This window comes from Mytilus trossulus, chromosome 10 (genome assembly GCF_036588685.1).
Source record: "Mytilus trossulus isolate FHL-02 chromosome 10, PNRI_Mtr1.1.1.hap1, whole genome shotgun sequence".
Lineage (NCBI taxonomy): Eukaryota > Metazoa > Mollusca > Bivalvia > Mytilida > Mytilidae > Mytilus > Mytilus trossulus.
The window spans coordinates 29,865,618-29,885,661 of NC_086382.1; the positions used below are offsets into that span (position 1 = coordinate 29,865,618).

Consider the following 20,044-nt stretch of genomic DNA (forward strand, 5'->3'; position numbering starts at 1 on the left):
TGCAAATGAAATGATATAGTTTTACAACATTTACAAATATAAAAACGTAAAACTTAATCTCCAGTTAAATGCTAAAATAGGACATTAAAACATATATACTTATAATTTTCTCTTGAAAAGTAAAATATAAGTGTAAAATTTGCCATTGAACCTTTAATATCATATTGTAATTGAAGGCAGTATTAAATGTTAAAATATTTCACGTGAATGCTTTAAATGATGTAACTGATGAGAGCAAAATATCATGTTAATCCTTACATACATAAAATTATATATATATTCTGATACTTTTTATATAAGTAACATAGACGTAACAGATTAGGGAGCTACCATTTGATTTTAACGGGGGGGCTAGGATGAAAAAATATGTCCTGCATTTTTTTTAGTTGTAAACTCTGTCCTGCATTTTTATTTTTCACTCTATCCGGTCCTGCTTTTTTTTTTAGTTTATCCTGACTTTTTTTTACATAAATTTCGCATAAAAATCAATTGGTAGCTCCCTTAGCACAAACAGAAGATTTTGCAATTGTATCAGGAAGTTAAAACAAAATTATTCATTAATACAATTCTTACTTCACGTAGAATATAGATCGTAACACCATTAAAAAAAGTCCATAAAATATGAATGCAAGTCATTACATAAAGACAGAAACCTTTTTATAAACTTGAACATTACAAATAAGGCAATGCGTTATTTCCGCACCACATTCTATGCAACAGACAAGATGTCCACATGGCAAGAAAACTAGATTTACTTGACGCTGACCACATATTTTGCAGATTGTCTTATCTCTCATTTCTCTATTCTGAAGGGTCAATGCTCCAACATCTACAACAAAACAATGTATGTGTATATTTACTATCTCTCATTTTTCAATTATTATAGTTATAAATAGTTATCCGAAGTACCAGAATTATAATTTAGTACGTCAGATGCGCGTTTCGTCTACATTAGACTCATCAGTGACGCTCATATCAAAATATTTTATAAAGCCAAACAAATACAAAGTTGAAGAGTATTGAGGATCCAAAATTCCAATAAGTTGTGCTAAATACGTCTAAGGTAATTATGCCTGGGATAAGAAAATCCTTAGTTTTTCGATAAATTCAACACATTATATAGTAAGTAAGTAAGTAATTAGTTTATTACAGTGTCACAATCTAACATTATACATAATATATTATACATAAGATAAAAACAGCATAAAAATATATTAGATTCCTGCCTTAAAAGACATATGAGACACTTTTACCTCCTGCTCATTAAATGCATACACAATTAAATACATTTTTCAAAAGTAAAATTTAAAAATACGAAACAATTACAAAAAATGTACTTAGTAGATCAACAATTTAACTTAAAAGAACAAAAGTGTAGAATTGATTTAAAAATCTTAAATAATATGCTAATAAATTATAATTAAAAATTTAAGTTCTTTAAAAGTTATAAATTTATCTTTCTCCTCTTAAATTAAACATCAAATGCAATGCTTTAGCTAACAAAAATTGAATTTCATCACAGCTCATAACATAATTAAATTTCTCTTCTTCACTCTAGATAATAAAAACATAGTTTGATAAAAAGGGTGAATTTAAAAATTCCTCTCTCAAGTCCGAATGAAAATTACAGTTCATTAAAAAATGTTGTTCAGTTTCAATCGTATCTCCATCACAAAACTGACAAATTCTTTCATTTAAAGGTGTAACTGGTTTGGTGAAACGTCCTGTATATATGTCCCCATCTATTTAGTGGCCAAACTGATATTCGTGAATAATTAACCATACATCTTATAAACGTTTTGTTTCCAAAGTAAATACTGTGGGCTCATTATTATTTTAATATGACATGCTTCTTGTAAACATGTAAACAACACACTGATAAAGTTATCGATATATCCATGCTTAGCGGAAACTCCGACATGTACATACTAGAAAGACAATGGAAAGATGGATAATAAATGAAATATCATTCACATATTCCTTAATTGTAAACTATTTGATCGTGTTGATTAAACGATATAACACTGACTCACGAACTGTTTACTTTTATCATGTTTATTAAATATCGATTACATGTGCTTTCTCTCTTTTACACATTTTTCCCCATTCCTTATTCTAACTTAACTATATACTACGTTTTGACAGAGTCTATTCTAACTTAACAATATACAACGTTTTGACAGGGTCAATGTATTGAATCTGAAAATCCATGTACACATTTTTACCTGCTAAAATAATTAATCAAAATATGAAAATTAAATTCATAGAAATATAAAACTATTTCGTAAATACGTTTTTCATAATTGATTCACTTAATCAGACAACATTCTGAGATACAAAACGACAAACAGAATGTAATTCCTCGCTGATAAATTATATGTACTTTTTTTTTTAAGTTCGAGAAACATTGTAGACAACTTTTTTGGCTCGAGTAAAAGACGACTTTAGGAAAATGTTTGTTAGACAGCATTATAACAGCACGGGGAGTACTGTTAGAGTACAACATTTGGACAAAACACAATTGTGTAAGCAATATTGCAAGGTCCTGATTCGTCGGAACTTGTAGTCTAAAAGTCAACTCTGCAGCTTTTTTGGTACAATTTTTCATTTATGAAACTATTAGAAATTAAATACAGCACACAGACATAATTCTATTTGGCGTATGTTCAATAAACTAGAGAATATTCTTTCATATAAATCCATATCATTTCACCCAAAGAGTTTCAAAGGCCTAGATGCCTGTTGATTAGGAAAACTATTCCATAACAACTTCATATTAAAATAGATATCATACCTAAATTGTTGACCATGTCTGTATTTCCACTAGCCTGCGAAGACTGGACTTCTAATATTGCTTGAACAAGTGAGTCTAAATTTATTTCTGCTGGATTTCCTGTAAAATTAGTAAAACTATATAACATTTTTAACATATTTAAAGAATAAACAATCACTATTAAATTTCTCACATTTATTTTTAAAAAGTTGGCATGAACATAATATGATATCGTGTTATAAATTGGTTATCAAAGATACCAAGCTAATTAAGATAACCAGTTACAAAACATCGGATTTTTCTTATAAAAGCTAATATCTTTCTAACTTTCAAAGGTTATTTGCTAGATCTTTGTTTCTGTTTTGGCATATACATACTCTTTTCATCTTTGGGGAAAAGTTTGATACCAAGCATCACTGAGGTGACATTTATTGTCGAATTGTATAACTTGTTTAATGCAATTGGTCCTATTAATGTTATTTTTACCACTGAGTCGATACCACTGCTGGTGTATTGTACGTCCCCGAGAGTATCACCAACACAGCAGCTAGGTCGTTGGTACTGACATGCAAAAATGACTAGACTAAACAAAATGGTACCGTTAATGTTATGAGGATTTGATAACCTATGCCATTTATTTAATACAAATATATACAACCCAGTTTAACAATTTTTTGTGTGTTTTTAATTTTGTGCAGTTACCATAAACTATGAAGATATATGTAATTTTTCGTTTGCATTCTCACCTAACGTTTTCATGGCCTCGCTCACTGTAAGTTGGTCGAATCCCATTAGGACTGCTTCTAGTTGCGCCGATGATACAGGACTAGCTGCATAAGCTAACGACGAGGCTGATGCCACTGTTTGGTCCGTTGAAACTGAAACATATTTACTAAGTTAATATGATATGTTACTGATAAGAACATATTGCTACAATTCAAAATCAAATTTTGAAAAAATATGAAAGGGGGATCAAGTTTCATCAAAATGTAAATACATGTATATTACTATAATATTTATATAGAAAAGGTATTTATATTGCCTTTCAAATGTTTCGATTCGAGTGTTTAAGATGGAATTCATGCTAAATACAGAAAAAGTTCCTCAGACACATGTATACGTCATAAAGTGGGTTTCCATCTATTAGGAGTGATGATGATGGCCTTTTCGTGTCAAAATGCAACCGAAAGTAAAAAAACATGTAATGTGGTGATACATCGTGACACAAACATACTATTCGCAAAGAAAGTTTTGGTTAACAGTATTTTTGTGGCATCAAAGTGACGATTTTTCATCTTAAATAGAATACAAACTTATCTAACTGAAAGTTCAAGACATTCTCTGCATTGTATTGAGCAGAATTTCTTGCTTTGTGTCAACAAGCTTACCCATATGGCATGAGTAATACTGCTTCGGATTTAATCAAAAAATCTCAACTATATCTGGCATATAACATATGAAAAAAATATATGGTTATGAATGCAAAAATAAAGTACTTTTTTATATATGTATCTTACAAATGAGTTTATGTACTGTTTTAAGTATTTGCCATAATCATGTTTTATAGTAATGCATATCTCACAAAATTTCAACACGTCAGTCCAAAACATTAATTAGGCTTCAATAGGTTTTCTGAATATATCGTGACAGGAATCGAAAAAAACTTTCAGACAAAAGATATGCATTTTACTAGAGCATACATGTGGAGTAAATTTCTCCTAGTTGATACGATATTGCAGTGGTAGTGTTACCAATCATGACTTTCTTTGATGAGTGTTTTTGATAATACAGTCACTACAGTTGGGGTTCGTGTTGCTTGGTCTTTAATATTCTATGTTGTGTCTTGTGTGCTATTGTTTGTCTGTTTGTATGGCGTTATAAGTTTGTTCTTGGTCTCACTCTATGAGCTTGACTGTCATTGTGGTATCTTTCAAATGACAAATGGCAAATTTGAGCAATAGTAGAATCGACTTGCTTTATTATATATGTATTGTATTTTAGTTGATCTTATTATTCTTTTTAAGTTCTAGTGTCATTGATGAAGTTTGCAAGTTTGATATACACAGAACTTTGTAACCGTTATATTATAGGTGAGTTTATTTTAATACCAGTGTAAAAATCTATAACAAAAAGCGAATTAGAAGATACATATGAAGATACCAAAAAAATTCAACGGAATCACACGAATTCAAAAAGGAGCAAGACCGGTTGTGCTGACAGGGTAAAAGAGGGACGAAAGATACCAGAGGGACAGTCAAACTCATAAATCGAAAATAAACTGTCAACGCCAGGGCAAAAAATGAAAAAGACAAACAGACAAACAAAAGTACACATGGCACAACATAGAAAACTAAGGAATAACAAAACACGAACCCCACCAAATATGTCAGGTACTCCCGGAATGGTAGGCAGATCCTACTCCACATGTGGCAACCGTGGATTGTAGTTACGACGTATGGAACATATCCGATATCATTTGTGATACGGTAATTCCATAACAGTCAACCAACTCGTGATGGCGTCCGTAAAATTTTAGAAGGGATAATTTCAACTCCACCATTTGGAACTCCTGGTTTAATAGCTTCCTTGTGAGCAGCAACCCTCTATCAAGAAAATCATGATAGGAAATGCAAGCACGGGAATATCGTATCAATTGGGATATAAATACCCCGTATGCAGGTGCTCCGGGAATTTTGCTACTTGTAACCTACCCCTACATGCATCTCATGCCAACATGTCCTACTCAGGAATACGATTCAGTCTTTAAAATTACAGATTAGACAACAAGCACGGTATCTTAATATATACTATATGTCAACCAAAACATATCGATAATGAGTAGAGACAAACATATGTTATATTGGTTAACTAACTCGAAATGGAGACCGTAACAAACTCTGTCAGAATCGTTTTTGTGTAAGGAGCAAATGAATACTCACGAGCGTTTCATTTTAAATGAAATTTGAAACGCCATTATACATGTTATATGGACAAATCGGGTGTTAATTGATGTCAACATAATGGAATTTTATGCAACTGTTATACAAGTGAGAGATTTGGCTAGATTTACAACCAGTTCTATCCAATATTTTCCATATAAGAAAATGACGATACACCAAGTTAGAAATATGCCACTTCATATTCATTCGTTTGATGTTTTTGAGCTTTTGATTTTGCCAGTTGTTAAGCGACTTTCCATTTTTAATTTTTTCTTCAATAATTTGAGCTAGCTCAAAGTACGTTGATTTTGTTGAACAAGGAATACTGCTTTCTCAAAAGTTGCTAAGACAGGGCTATAAAATGAATCAATCACATTAGGGTCATCACTCAAGAAAGTTTACGGTCGCCATCATCACGCCATTATGACAAAAGTAAGTCAGAAATCATATCTGATATTCTTCCTCAGTCATATAATAATCTCTCATCATATGAATTACCTAACTGAACAAAGAAAGAACACGACGGGTATCGTATACGGAACAGGAAATTCTTACTCCTCCGGAGCATCTGATTTCCCTCCCGTTTTTTTTAGTGGAGTTCGTGTTGTTTCTTATTTATTATGAGGAACTGTTGATGTACATAAACTCATCATAGATACCAGAACTAAATTTTATATATATGCCAGACGCGCGTTTCGTCTACAAAAGACTCATCAGTGACGCTAGAATCCAAAAAAGATAAAAAAAAAAGGTAATGTCTTTTGGTTTTATGCGTCTTTGTTTACTCCTTGGTTTTGATTGTTATTGTCTGTTTTTGTTATTTTACTTTTTACTCCCAAGAATATGAAAGTTGAAATTATCCTTTTGTCAGAGATTCTAGTATCACATATGCACACCGATACTTCATTGTTGTAATATCAATCACGTCCTGTTTTGATGATTGAAACTTTTCACCATAGGTTTGCTTAAAGGAGTAACACGGTGGTTCTTTTTTGTGATTGGTGACTTACATTTGAATATTCTGCGTTGTATTTTGTTGTCAATTTGTTTGGTCTTTTCGTGGTCTGTTTTTGTGGAAGTGTTAGTTTATGTGTTGGAAATTAAATTATCCAGTGATTAACGTAGTGTATTCATAATGAGTCGTTTTAATATCAACTCATGTTCAGCTCTAATCATTTAGCATAAGGCAGAAAGATATATATCAAAACGATCTTATATTCGATTGTATTGGAGGTCATGTATGCAGTTAACAGCTTGTACCAATCTATCAGGAATTGTTTTCCATTCATTTTATGTAATTAAGCGTTTGATTTTGTTCTTTAATAAAGAATTTTCTATTTTGAATTTTCCTTGGAGTTCAGTCATTTTGTTTCTTTACATTTACAGTTATTATGGTAACAAAGTTGAAACCGTAATGTAACGGAACATTAGGTATTTTTTTCTTTTTTTTCAGTTTTATTGGCATTTTTTAGCGCTTGTAAAGCTGATAAGTTCTGTTTTCGTTATTTCGTATTCGTTCATGATGAACAGGGGCGGATCCAGGATTTTGGAAAGGGGGGGCGAAGATTTTCAATTTCGCCGAGCGGAGCGAAGCGAAAAATTTTTGGGACCTTTTTTCGGCTAAAAAACATAAAATAAGTGTAATATGCACAATTTAAACGGTTCCTGGCTTGGGGCATGTATATTTTATACTTGCAGTATTAAAAGTGTAAGGTTTGACATTTTTTATGGACATGGACATTCGATGAAATTTACAATACGACCAACACGAGTTAAAAAAGACAAACAAGCAGTTTTTATCAAAATGTTTGATTGATATGTTTCACCCAACATAACTCAGAGAACCGAAGTGAGGGGTTCTAAATCCCCCAAAGATTACGAAAGTGTCTGAAATGACAACGAATTTAGAATGATGGTCGACAAATGGAGACATAAAGGTCACACCCAGTAGGCAGGTTACAAAGTATTCAATATATATAAGTCCGGCGAAACAGACATTCAAGTCAGACACCCGGCCACAACATGCACAAAAAAAACTACGCCCGTTTTTTTCATCATGTTCATTTCATGCTAAATAATTTTGTTGGAAATTTTCGTTTTAATAGCAAAAAACTGGACAAGACTATTGTTTTCAATCCAGATACGGTTCAGAATTTTTGTTTAAGGCAAGAATCAGAGTCAATTTTTCTCTCTCAAATATCTAAGACTGTCTCCTCAAATCAAATGGTTCGTACCTGAGACTTGAAATTTTTCTAGAGCATATACTTAAAATTGAGAATGGAAATGGGGAATGTGTGAAAGAGACAACAACCCGACCACAGAAAAACAACAGCAGAAGGTCACGAACAGGTGTTCAATGAAGCGGGAAATTTCCGCACCTGGAGGCGTCCTTCAGCTGGTCCCTTAACAAATATAGTTCAGTGATAATGAACGCCATACTAATTTCCAAATTGTACACAAGAAACTAAAAATAAAATAATACAAGACTAACAAAGACCAGAGGCTCCTGACTTGGAACAAGCGCAAAAATGCGGTGGGGTGACAGGGGTTCATTATTCAACTTTGTTATTTATAGAATAAGCTGGTGCATTTGGGGTTAAAAATGTTTTCGTAGGTAAATAATATTGTGGAACTTTCTTTTTCTTGAGAGTGCAATAGTCTAAAGAGTATTTACTATTACTTTTTGTTTGGTGGAATAGTGAAATAGAAGTCAATATGTTCTTGCTCAATCCTGTGTTGCTTTGAAGGTTTCCTGATTGTCATGACATCCTCAGCCTAAGCAATGTTTATTACTGTAATTCTAATTTCAAAATGACCGTGTTCCGTTTTTTCAACGCACTGGTCAACTCCACCATAGCAAATCACATGACTTTGACAATCAGTAAATACCACCGAAAAATATCTTTATAAGTAAAGAATTGTCGTATAAAAATTAAATACTCGGGAAATGGCAAAGTTCACGAAGTCTAGTCTGATAAATAATTTTCCAAAAAAAAAAAAAAAAAAAAATCCGAGCAAAGGGCCCCCCCTGAATCCGCCACTGATGAAACTACTGTTTGCAAATGTATTAGGGAGTGTACAAAGACCTGCTATATATAAACATTGCAACTTAAAACAATACTTGCTGCAAATTAAAATGATATTAAAAAAATGGACGAAATTAAACATCTTCTTTCCTTCTATAAATCATATCATTTAAATATTCTGAATATTTTTTTGCCATCAACAAAGTGTTATAATGGTCATAAAATAAGAGAAGCACTACTTTTGATTGTTTTCCCGTTGACTGTTAAATGTAAATTCAAGCAAAATACAACTACTGAGCAAAGTGATCATCAGTGAAAAGCATGGAATAAAGCATAAGCATGGAAAATTAGTCCAGACAAACACGATGTGAAATTAGAAAGAAGCCCACACCAGGAACATGGGTTATATTTCTAAGTTATTGTGTACGCCATTCTTTTACAAAATGGTCTACATCAGGCTAAAGGGAAAATTGTCTTTATAATTAACACTATCAATAATTTTGAGGTACTATAGAGATCCCTAAATTTTAATGACCCATTATGTGCTCATCTTTGTGAGATATGACTCCAAGCCCAGAAGTGCATCTACATTGATCCCAGTGTATTCACCATGAAGTATGAAAACCAACATCCCCAACAAAAAAAACCCACATATCTCAATTTCCTCCATGGCACAGTGTGTTCAACCCTGATTTTAATTGAAAACGAATTCCAGTTTTCCTGCGGAGAGTCGATGGTAATCTCTGGGTGCTCTGTCTTCCTCACTCAATAAAACTGGGCATTATGAAATAACCAACAGTGATGAAAATGGTGCATAACATCAACAAGCAATCAATCAACCAATGTGAAATTAAGTGCTGCTTATGACACTGCAATATTTCTATTTGAACAATAGGCACTTGTCTCAGAATTTTTTCCCCTACATACCTTATTATATTTCTGAGACAAGTGTCTGTGAATTGAACATGTTATTAACAGATGCAATACTAAACTATGTAGAGAGAAGAAAAGTAATTGATTATAACTTCAGAGAGAAATATGAGATGTACATGAAGGACATTGAACTCTGTTGTTATACATGTTATAGAAGTATATCAGAGCAACTCACCATTTTGCACAGGAGTTCCTTGCTGTACATGCTGAAACAAAAATATTTCTGGTTTTATTTCTTTATTTCAGATTTACATAAAATATTCCAATTATTTTCAAAAGTATATAAAGATCCTAGTTGGAAAATTTATTTACTCTCAATCTACATAACTGTATTGTATTAAAAGAATACTATCTTTATTAGAACATACAATAAATATTGCACAAAATAAATATTACATAGTTAAAGTTATAGATAAAAGTACTGATAAACATGTAATCAGCTAGTCTGTTAGAGTAAAATATTTTCCCCATATCACCTATTTGTCTTTCATATAATAACACTTCAATAGCCCATGACTAGGTCATTATCAAAATTTATGCAGATTCTAGATATTTTTCTTTATGATCTGAGATTCAAATAAACATTAGGCAAATGTCTGGGTCAGCCTTTTCAAGCCATTTTTTTAAAAATGAAATATCTCAAAAAGGAGTTCCATCACCTATCAATATTTCAAGCTTATATTTTTCCTTAACTAATGATTTATTCTGACTTATAGTAAAAACTTAAATGCTAGTTCTTTTATAATTTCACCATGAATAGAACCAATTTGCCTATTCATGCTGCAGGAATATCATTCATTAATATGCTAAGAACAATAATTTAACAGTCAAAAATATAAAATGCTAATCATTATACAATTATAACATTTTTCAATTGTGAAGTTTTCCCCACCTTTTAACTTATATAATCATGGTAGCCAACTTCTCAACTTAAATGTACCAACATATACAAGGATGTTTGATACTCTTGCTTTTTACTTTTTCTCGGATATTTGGAATCCTCTGGTTTTATCCATGTAAAGCTAAAAACAAAGTTGCCTAATAACTTTAGGGGCTTTGAAATAGCTGTCAGTAACTGTGAGTACTTACAGATCAGTATTTAGTGTCTTTGTTGTTGGGAAGTTCAAGTACCTGTCCACGTCCACTTTTATTTGTAGTATTTGTAATTTTATCCATCTGATGAGTCAAGTCTTTTTCACCTGAGTTTTATTGTTCGTTCTTTATAATTATGTATTACTGTTACACCACTGTCCCAGATAAGGGGAGGTTTGGGATCTGTCTTACATGTTTAGCCTCGCCACATGCTGTTTATATGTGCCTGTTCCAAGTCAGGAACCTGTAATTCAGTGGTTGTCGTTTGTGCTACATATTTGTTTTCGTTCATTAGTTTTCTTGTTTGAATTGATTTACATTTATCATTTCAGGGCCTTTTATAGCTGACTATGCGGTATGGGCTTTGCTTATTGTTGAAGGCCATATATTGACATAATAGTTTAAATTTCTGTGTCATTTGGTCTCTTGTCAAGAGTTGTCTCATTGGCAGAATATACCCCCCTCCCCAAAAAAAAAAAAATATTCAAATGATATTATCTCAAAACTAAGAGCTTGAAACTATTATTTTTTTCTACTTTATGTCTTTTAAAAGGTTGTTATATTGACAAGGGGGAGTGAACATCCTTAAAGCTCATCTTAAATTTAAAATATCTTCCCAAAATTAAAAGGATCCTATCTTTCTTTAAACTTATGCACAGATGTTTTTTGTAACCACTTTATTCTTTAAAAAACTTATTTATTGCATATTGAGATTCTACAAGTAATAAATGCCAAATAAATATTATTTGAAATAATACAAATTGTCAATATTAAAACACTGATAAACAATCATATGAAAGTTCAACAAACATAACAAATAATTCATCAAGTTAGTGATTCACAATACACATTAATAAGGTGTAAGGACTCAAAAAAAAACCTCTTGCTATTGTTCAGACTCTAGAACTTAGAGGACATTGCTGATAGGTGATAAATAGGATAACTGAGTGATGGTCATTGAATAATAATGAATCATCATACATATAAGTTTTCACATTTAATGTTTCCTAGATTTAAATTTTTGATGCTTGGTCCATATTGGAATATATGAAAATTCAAAACAATGAAACAAAAGAATAAAATACATCTTGTTTACTTATCTCACAAGTAAAAATCTTCTTCAACAGTCCATTCTCATTTTTATAATGCAACATGCACATGTACAAGCAAAAACTGAGATAGTGGTGCACATTTATAAATTTAAAAATCAAAGACTTAAGAATAAATGAGTAAAATGCTTTCTTTTATTTACTTCGCCAAGTTGCATTGCCCTTTACCACATTAAATGTCTTAAAAATTGCTTATGACATTGCAAACATCTATGATTTTAAATTTTTCACACCTGTTGAATTCTTTCTACAAATTCTTTTCCTTTTGATGCCACTAACCACTGACACTGTGGAAAACTTTTCGCATGTTCTACAATTGGAATGTCATTTGCTTCCCACTCAGACAGCATCCCTCCACACCAAAAACATTTTGCCTTGTCCCCTTGACCTGCAAAAAAACCCAGCAATTTTAAAATTTAAATATCTACACATGCTACATGTATGCGAAAGCAGTTTGGACAATTCAAATTTGCTTAACTGTTTTTTGGACCAAAGACATGACAGTATCTGCTTTCCGATTGATAATTAAACAAGAAATGCTAAACATAAATTGAGAATGAGTCAATGGGACACAAATGATGCCCCTGCTTGCATATAACATTATAAAGGGACATAACTCTTGAACAGTAAAACACAACCATAATTTGACCTTGATCTTACATGTAGTATTGTCTGATTGTGGTAATAACTACTAATAAGCATTGTGTATAAGTTTCATAAAATTTGGTTGAGGCATTAGCTCAGGTTCAGGAGTTTGTAATTCAGTGCTTGTCCTTTTTTTTTTGCTGTGTTACATATTTGTTTTTCATTCATTATTTTGTTCATAAATCAGGCCATCTGGCCATTTAGATTTCTTGTTTGAATTGTTTTACATTTGGCATTTCAGGGCCTCTAAATAGCTGACTATGATGTATGGGCTTTGCTCATTGTAAAACGCTGTAGGCATACAGGTATATAGTCATGATAGTTGTTTATTTCTTTGTCATTTGGTCTCTTATGAAGATTTGTTCAATTGGCAATCATACATGTACAACATCTTCTTTTTTTTCATAAAGTTAGAAAACTGAAACTAATTTTGGGACTAAGTTAACACTTCACACCTTTCATGGCATGTCTGGTGCAGTGGGGTCATAAAACAAACATGAGAAACTGAACCAAAATTTTACCTGCATAAAACAACCCTGCTTCTGCTAAATCATCAGGCTTTTGCCTCATTTGTGGTGGCCACCCAGTAAAACTTGCTTTTCTTGTAGATAAGTCTCTATATGCTGCCATTTTGTATGGAGATTTCATCATAGGACACTGTGGAAAGTTTCTTTTATGTTCTGCTAAAATGTTATCATTCTGCTCCCAGTTGCTCAATATTCCCGCACAATATACACATTGTACACGATCACCATTTCCCGGACCAAGAAAATAAAATCCTTGGTTCACAAGTTCATCAATAGACAAGAAATTTTTTTCAGGAGGCCATCCATTTTGAAATGTTTCTCTTCGTAATTTTGAGTCATTCCTAAGGGGTGCTAATCTGTTCCGTGGATGATCCATGGCAGCCAAGGATCACATCTATTTCCTTAGCATGATGTGGACCATTACATTATTCTTTTACCTGACATGCTTGAACCTAAATTAAAAAAAAAACATATCGTATTGATCATGTTTAGCAATTTATTGGATAATTGAAAATGTTGAATCATTCCCATCACATATTTTCCCGTACTTTTTAATACTAAATTTTCATTGGACAACAATAACGTCCTGTACTGTACTGCTTTGATTTGTTGCGCTTGGCAATGTCAAACTCTTGAGATATCTATGATATCTTAAACGATATAATCTGTAAGTATTCGTCATCCAAACTTCTAATTAAAATATACACATGTCTTACTTACAAAAATGTACCATCATGACCATGCATACAGAAGCAATTAAAAAAGAATAAGAAAATATATGTGACATGTTTTAAGAACTAAAACAAATGTCACATAATGTATGGTATACATGTACATCATGTTGTATTCATAAATCTGGAATTGCTTTGGTGTACGGTAGCTATTCTTTATTAGAATGTAGGATAGACATGATAGAAAGTCACAGACAAAAAGTCACGGACAAAAAGTCACAGAACAAAAAGTCACAATACATTTTTTCTGATTATTTTCTTTGAATAAAAGTAAAAACACTTATTTCTATAATTTTTTATTGTATTTTTCTTGAACTATTGAATATAAATGAAACCAGCTTTGTAAACAAAATTTATTAAAAAGATATATCAAAGATGATCAAATAATTGTTAAACATGTTAAATGGCAAGGCTATTTTATTTTTTTTCTTTGAGGAAGGTGTTCCAGAAAAAAATAAAATAGCCTTGCCAGACGTCATAATTAATTGGACTAGTATGACTAGTACAAATTTATGTGTGCGATCAACTTTTTAGAAAGTTGTTTTGTTTGGTTTAGTTTTAATAAAACACTTCATGTTTGCCAAGTGCAAAAATGGTTGGTACCTCAGGGACGATAAACTTGCTATAACCCTCATAACAAGTTAATCATGTAAATACATTTGTAGGTGTATACTGTTATGAATTATAGTTATCCACTACCATTGTAAACTCATACACACGTAACCTGTACCACTGCTAACTTGTACCAACTTATTCAAATGCATTTTAATTTTTGATGATGGATATATACATGATTTACTTTACTTTCACTCAATACCTCTTCACTCAATACCTGTTTAGTCTTTATAATGTATATAATTTGAAAGTACAATGACCATTTTGTATCTAATCTCCTCTTTATGAGGAAAGTGAGCTTTCAGATAACTCATATCAGCTTTTGTTTTAATAATCAGGAATTTTCATTTAACAATAAACATTATATAGCAACAATCAGAATGTAATTATATGATTAAACAAGTTGATTAGTCAATAATCAACCAATAATCACATAATCAAAGGAACGAAATATATCAATTAGCAGGATAATTTAGAATAGTGTTTTATTTTTTTGTATAAAGCTTAAAAAAACATTCTAATATTTGTCTTAGTTTTCATTAAAATCCATTATAAAAATCAAGTAATTCAACTTTAATTCTATGAAGTTTACAAAAAAACAACAACAAAAATTTCGTATTTTTTTATATATTTTTAATGGTACGAGTTTGCAGTGGTACAAGTTCTGAATGGTCAACTTCCCAGTGGTACAAGTTAACGTTGGTACAAGTTAACAAGGTTTGAGTTTTCTGTGGTACAAGTTAACTTGCTTCTGTAACGTTTTTCCTTTATTGCATGCATCACTGGGTTTTATTATCATTGTATAATCAGATTACTAACATTGACTAATTCTCATTAACAGTTATAAAGCAATTCCTTAAAATCCATGTTTATTGCCTTCCATAAGATTATACTTTTTAAATGTCAAATCAATCATTTTAATCAGCTGGTGTCCCATTAAGATGTTTTTGCAGGTGTCTCACTTGACCTCAGTTTCAGTTGACCTTAGCCATGTTAGCTCCAGGCTCCTGTAATATAGCTCCTGTAGAATATTTCATTGTTCGGAGTCATTTAACCATATTGTAATCAGGTTACTAGAGTTAGTAGAGTAGTATACAAGAGAGAAATAGATAGTGAGAGGGGATACATATACAAGAGTAGATACGATATACAATACATATTATATATATACGAGAGGAGATGCGATTTTGTGTACGAGAGGTTCGACGTAGAAGATTTAAGATTAAGCCACCGTTTTGTTGAGCCTGCAGTTTAGATGTTGTAAACTTGTATAACTGTAACATGTACTTTGGATTTTGAATAATACAGTATTGAACTTTTAATCGACTTTGTGTTTATGTTAACTAGCAAGACTTCGTTCAGACTACACCAGGATCCATTTATTTATTTATATGACCAGGATTCCCTTAATCAAGCTACCATAGATTTTTAGGTTAACCCTGTTAAAAAGTATACTTGGCATTTGTCGTCCCTGGACGTGTGAAACGTAGACACCAAACAACAAAGCACAAACACATGAATACACACTTGAGTTCAACATGTTCAAGTTGCATCACGGCAAACATAACTAAACACTTTAATTTACGTCCTCATACTTAAACCTTTTAGTCACACTTCCACTGTTACTAACTCAAATTGCTGGAGGTGTGCCTTAGAATGCAGAAGATAGATAATAGAGATACAATGTATGCATGGCGATTGCATACATTTGTACATGTTCAAAACATTGTACCTCAAAGTGCCTTTCTCAGTATATGCTAATGATATAATTTATATATGAAATGGTATTTATTGAATTAATGTATTGATTATTCTTGACGTATTTTTTAAATGTGATCTTATCTATTTTGTATATATACAAGTTATGTCCGGGAGAAGGCCTCATTGATTACAACGTACCTGTTTTGCGTCGGTATGTTGGTTCAAAGCGATTCAAAAGCTAGCATGGCCATATTTATAATTCAAGAGCTATCTGCAAGCTGTTGGTGTTACCTTAGCTTCTTATGCCAGTTAGGGGTCTTTCCAAGAAATATTATAAAAAATAATAACAGGAAGTGAATGAAGAAAATCCAGAAAGTCCGGAAAGGTACAGTATTTATTCCGGTACTTCAGGGATAAAAGCATTACAAGTATTAGCCTTTTAAAAAGGGCTAGTCGCCTCTTAGCTGAAGAAAATGGAAAGTGCTCTCGCTTTGTAGATTAATTCATTTACTAGAATAGCCACGTGTCAATCAACAAATTTCACCACACACGTGAGGTCATACGTTATGAAGTTACTGTAGTATATATCGTTTAACGTTGTTGTTTACGATACACCAGATGATCATAGTGTTCGGCTATCTAAGTATAGTCAAAAGTTACCTGTGTACCAATATCATGAATATGCATGATTAATGACCAGGCAAAATCTAATTGCTAAAATAGAGAGGACAAATCCGATACTCTACGAGACTGAAGGACATTTACTAGGTTTGGATTGTCCTAACCAATCAATAACTTTTGATTATTCACGTCTCGAAGCATTCACGCACTGACCACAGGCGCTTTGGTCTATGATACAGATTTTTTTGTTATTAAAATATTCAATTTTTTATATTTATAATACATATCTATCACTTCTGTGCATGTCTCACCTAGTTTCGAGTGATTTAAACGACCCAGAGAAAATACCAAATTTTCTTAGTATGGATAGCAAAATTTGGTATATTTTCTCTGGGTCGTTTAAATCACTCGAAACTAGGTGAGACATGCACATAAGTGATAGATATGTATTATTAATATAAAAAATTGAATATTTTAATAAAAAAAAAAAAAAAAAATAAAAAAATCTGTATTTGGCACTGACTGTCATTCGTTCAATTCTTAATATTGCCGCCTCAATTCATAGCTTTTCTAAAATGCTATCCGTTTCATAGCTAATGCAATTAATTATTTGAATGCATACTTTTTTTTATGAATTACAAAAAAATAAACAAGAAATACGTTCAAACCTATAATTGCGTTGTATAAAAACCGCAATTTTTATACGTGTGCATGTAAACAAATTTCGTTGTAGAAGGGTTTAAACAGCACAAACAACATTTTCCAAAAGACCAAAAAAGTGAAAAAGCATATAAAACAAAACGCATTTGACTAACAGGTCGAACAACTGATGTTCTTAAACCCTGCTGACTGCCATTGGCGATTGCCAAATAAAATTAATCACGAGATGTAACAAAATGGATCTTAATATAAATTTGATACTATTAAAACAGAAACGGTAAACTTGTGGCCAAGATGTTATGCCACAAACACAAGGTGTCAATATTTTTTTTTGTATATATAATAGACATTGGTACAAAGGCTGTTATATCTATGGTATAGATCTAGAACAACGCAAAAGGGGAGGAGAAACTAACCTAATCATCTGCGTTTGTATCCTCTTAATCCACCTCTGTATAGATAAATTCGTTTCAGAACAGAATCTTGCAATAGTGTGGTTAATTGTTATACATCATGTTATAATAAATAAAAATGTGATTGTTATAGTTTTGTAGAATACAGCGCTTCGTTCATTCTCTTCAAACCTAAGTTTTGTTAACTCCGTAAAATATTATTTTCGTGTGCCTTATTAGGGTATACATTCAACCGTACCTTCCGAAGCGTTAAAATTAAATTCGATCTTTTTCACTTCATCGCGTACGTGGTGACCTATTTTTATAATGGGAGAAAAATTAAATAAGACCTTGTTTGTACTTACTCTTCAAACTAAGCTATACATGCTGAATTTGCATACTATATAGGTATTGGAAGATGTGGTATGAGTGCCTATGAGACAACTTTCCATCCAAGTCACAATTCATAAAAGTAAACCATTATATGTAAATGTACGGTCTTCATTACGGAGCCTTGGCTCACACCGAACAGAAAGCTATAAAAGTTCCCATAATTCACTGTGTAAAATCATTCGAATGTGAAAATCAACGGTATAATCTATATAAAAAAAACGAGAAACGAGTAACACTTATGAACCATATCAACAAACGATAACTACTGAACATCAGATTCCTGACTTATGATAGGTGCAAACAATTGCAGCTGGATAAAACGTTTTATTGGTACCAAACTTTGACCCTTATCTGAAACAATATTGTAACATCACAGCATAGACAGACACACTATATTCGTTTGTGAGAGACTGCTTGTATAGTTATGTTGACATGAAAGTAGATGTCTTCCTGATTCATTATCATAGTATTTGGATATGTTCTCATGATTTAAAATTCCACTAGAAAACATCCGGCTATTTTCCAAAAAATAATGTAAATACCAGTATGTGTTACAATCTTTGAGATGTATATATATATATATTTTCTCTTTTTCGTAAAACATGTTTGTTGGTGTGTAACATGATTGTTTTTCGTTCATTTTTTTGTACATAAATTGGGTCGATAGTTTTCTCGTTTGGATTGTTTTACATTTAATTGTCATTTCGGGACTTTTTATAACTGACTATGCAGTATGTGGTTTACTCATTGTTGAAGGCCGTACGCAGTGACCTATTTTTGTTAATTTCTGTGTCATTTGGTCTCTTGTGGATTTGTCTCATTGGCAATCATACCTCATCTTCTTCAATAAAATCAAATCTTCCGAAGGCTAAACAAAAGACTACACAGAACCTTCAAAGGGATGCATCTATATTATCATAAATGTGGCAGATAAAGGCGGGGTATATTGATTATGGACATAGATCAATGTTAATGGTACTAAATCAACTGAAAGAAGGTGTCTTCTAACAAAAACTTAATGGAAATATAAACAAAAAAGGAATAAAGGAATATCCTAACAACCTACCAATAAGGAAATAGATTATCTTAAAATACAAGAGGCTCTCAAGAGCCTGAATCGCTCACCTTAATTTTTTTGGTTAAATCTCTAATCAATGATTATTTTGGCTTTTCAATTTATTTAAATGTGCTTTGAATCATCCTATTTTCTTTTAAAGCAAAAACAAAAATCATTTTCTCCTATGTTCTATTTAAGCCATAGGAGCTATGTTTCTTGACATACAAGGAAATGAAATATAAAATTTAAACTAGATACTCTGAAACTCATGCATGCATTTAGCCTAAGTTTGGCTGAAATTGATGCAGCAGTTTCAAATGAGAAGATTTTTAAAAGTAAGTCAACATGATGAACAAATAGTGAAAAAAGTTTTTAAGGACAACAACTCCTTAAGGGGTCAATTGACAATTTTGGTCAAATTGACTTATTTGTAGATCTTACTTGCTTAACATTTTTGCTATTAACAGTTTATCTGTATCTATAATAATATTCAAGATAATAACCAAAAACTGCAAAATTTCTTTAAAATCATCAATTCAGGGGCATTATACCTGAAAAACCAGTTACCCAATTCGGCTGAAAATTTCAGGACAGGTAGACCTTGACCTAATAAATACTTTAACTTCTTGTCTTATTTGCTATAAATGCTGGAGTTTTTGAGATATAAGCCAAAAACTGCATTTTACCCTGTGTTCTATTTTTAGCCATGACGGCCATGTTTTTTGACGAAATAAAAAATAAAGCACACACTTTATTTTATTCACCCTACTGATCATTCAGTTGAAGTTTGGTTGAATTTGGTTGAGAAGTTTTAGAGGAGAAGATTTTTT

General features: G+C 31.9%; 1 protein-coding gene across 2 annotated transcripts; it reads right to left on the minus strand.

Annotated features, from left to right (window-relative positions):
* Positions 1–114: 114 nt before the first annotated feature.
* On the minus strand, positions 115–16,464 carry LOC134687186 (baculoviral IAP repeat-containing protein 2-like). 2 transcript variants are annotated; one of them, XM_063547278.1, is made up of 7 exons: positions 16,383–16,461; positions 13,039–13,496; positions 12,106–12,260; positions 9,847–9,877; positions 3,520–3,651; positions 2,795–2,893; positions 115–829 (listed from the first exon to the last, which is right to left on the minus strand). In XM_063547278.1, the coding sequence occupies exons 2-7, from the start codon at positions 13,418–13,420 to the stop codon at positions 636–638; spliced, it is 993 nt and encodes a 330-aa protein (XP_063403348.1). In that variant the 5' UTR covers positions 13,421–13,496; positions 16,383–16,461; the 3' UTR covers positions 115–635. The 2 variants fall into 2 exon arrangements, with proteins under 2 accessions (XP_063403348.1, XP_063403347.1); XM_063547277.1 differs by having other exon boundaries at positions 117–829; positions 16,290–16,464.
* Between the last annotated feature and the right edge of the window lie 3,580 nt (positions 16,465–20,044).

Coding starts and splice junctions, on each gene's coding strand:
- LOC134687186 (XM_063547278.1), bottom strand. CDS start 13,420: ATGGATCATCCACGGAACAGATTAGCACCCCTTAGGAATGACTCAAAA. Junction 12,261..13,038: donor AGCAGGGTTGTTTTATGCAG/GTAAAATTTTGG, acceptor GTTTTTTTGCAG/GTCAAGGGGACAAGGCAAAA. Junction 830..2,794: donor AGACATGGTCAACAATTTAG/GTATGATATCTA, acceptor GTTTTGTTGTAG/ATGTTGGAGCATTGACCCTT.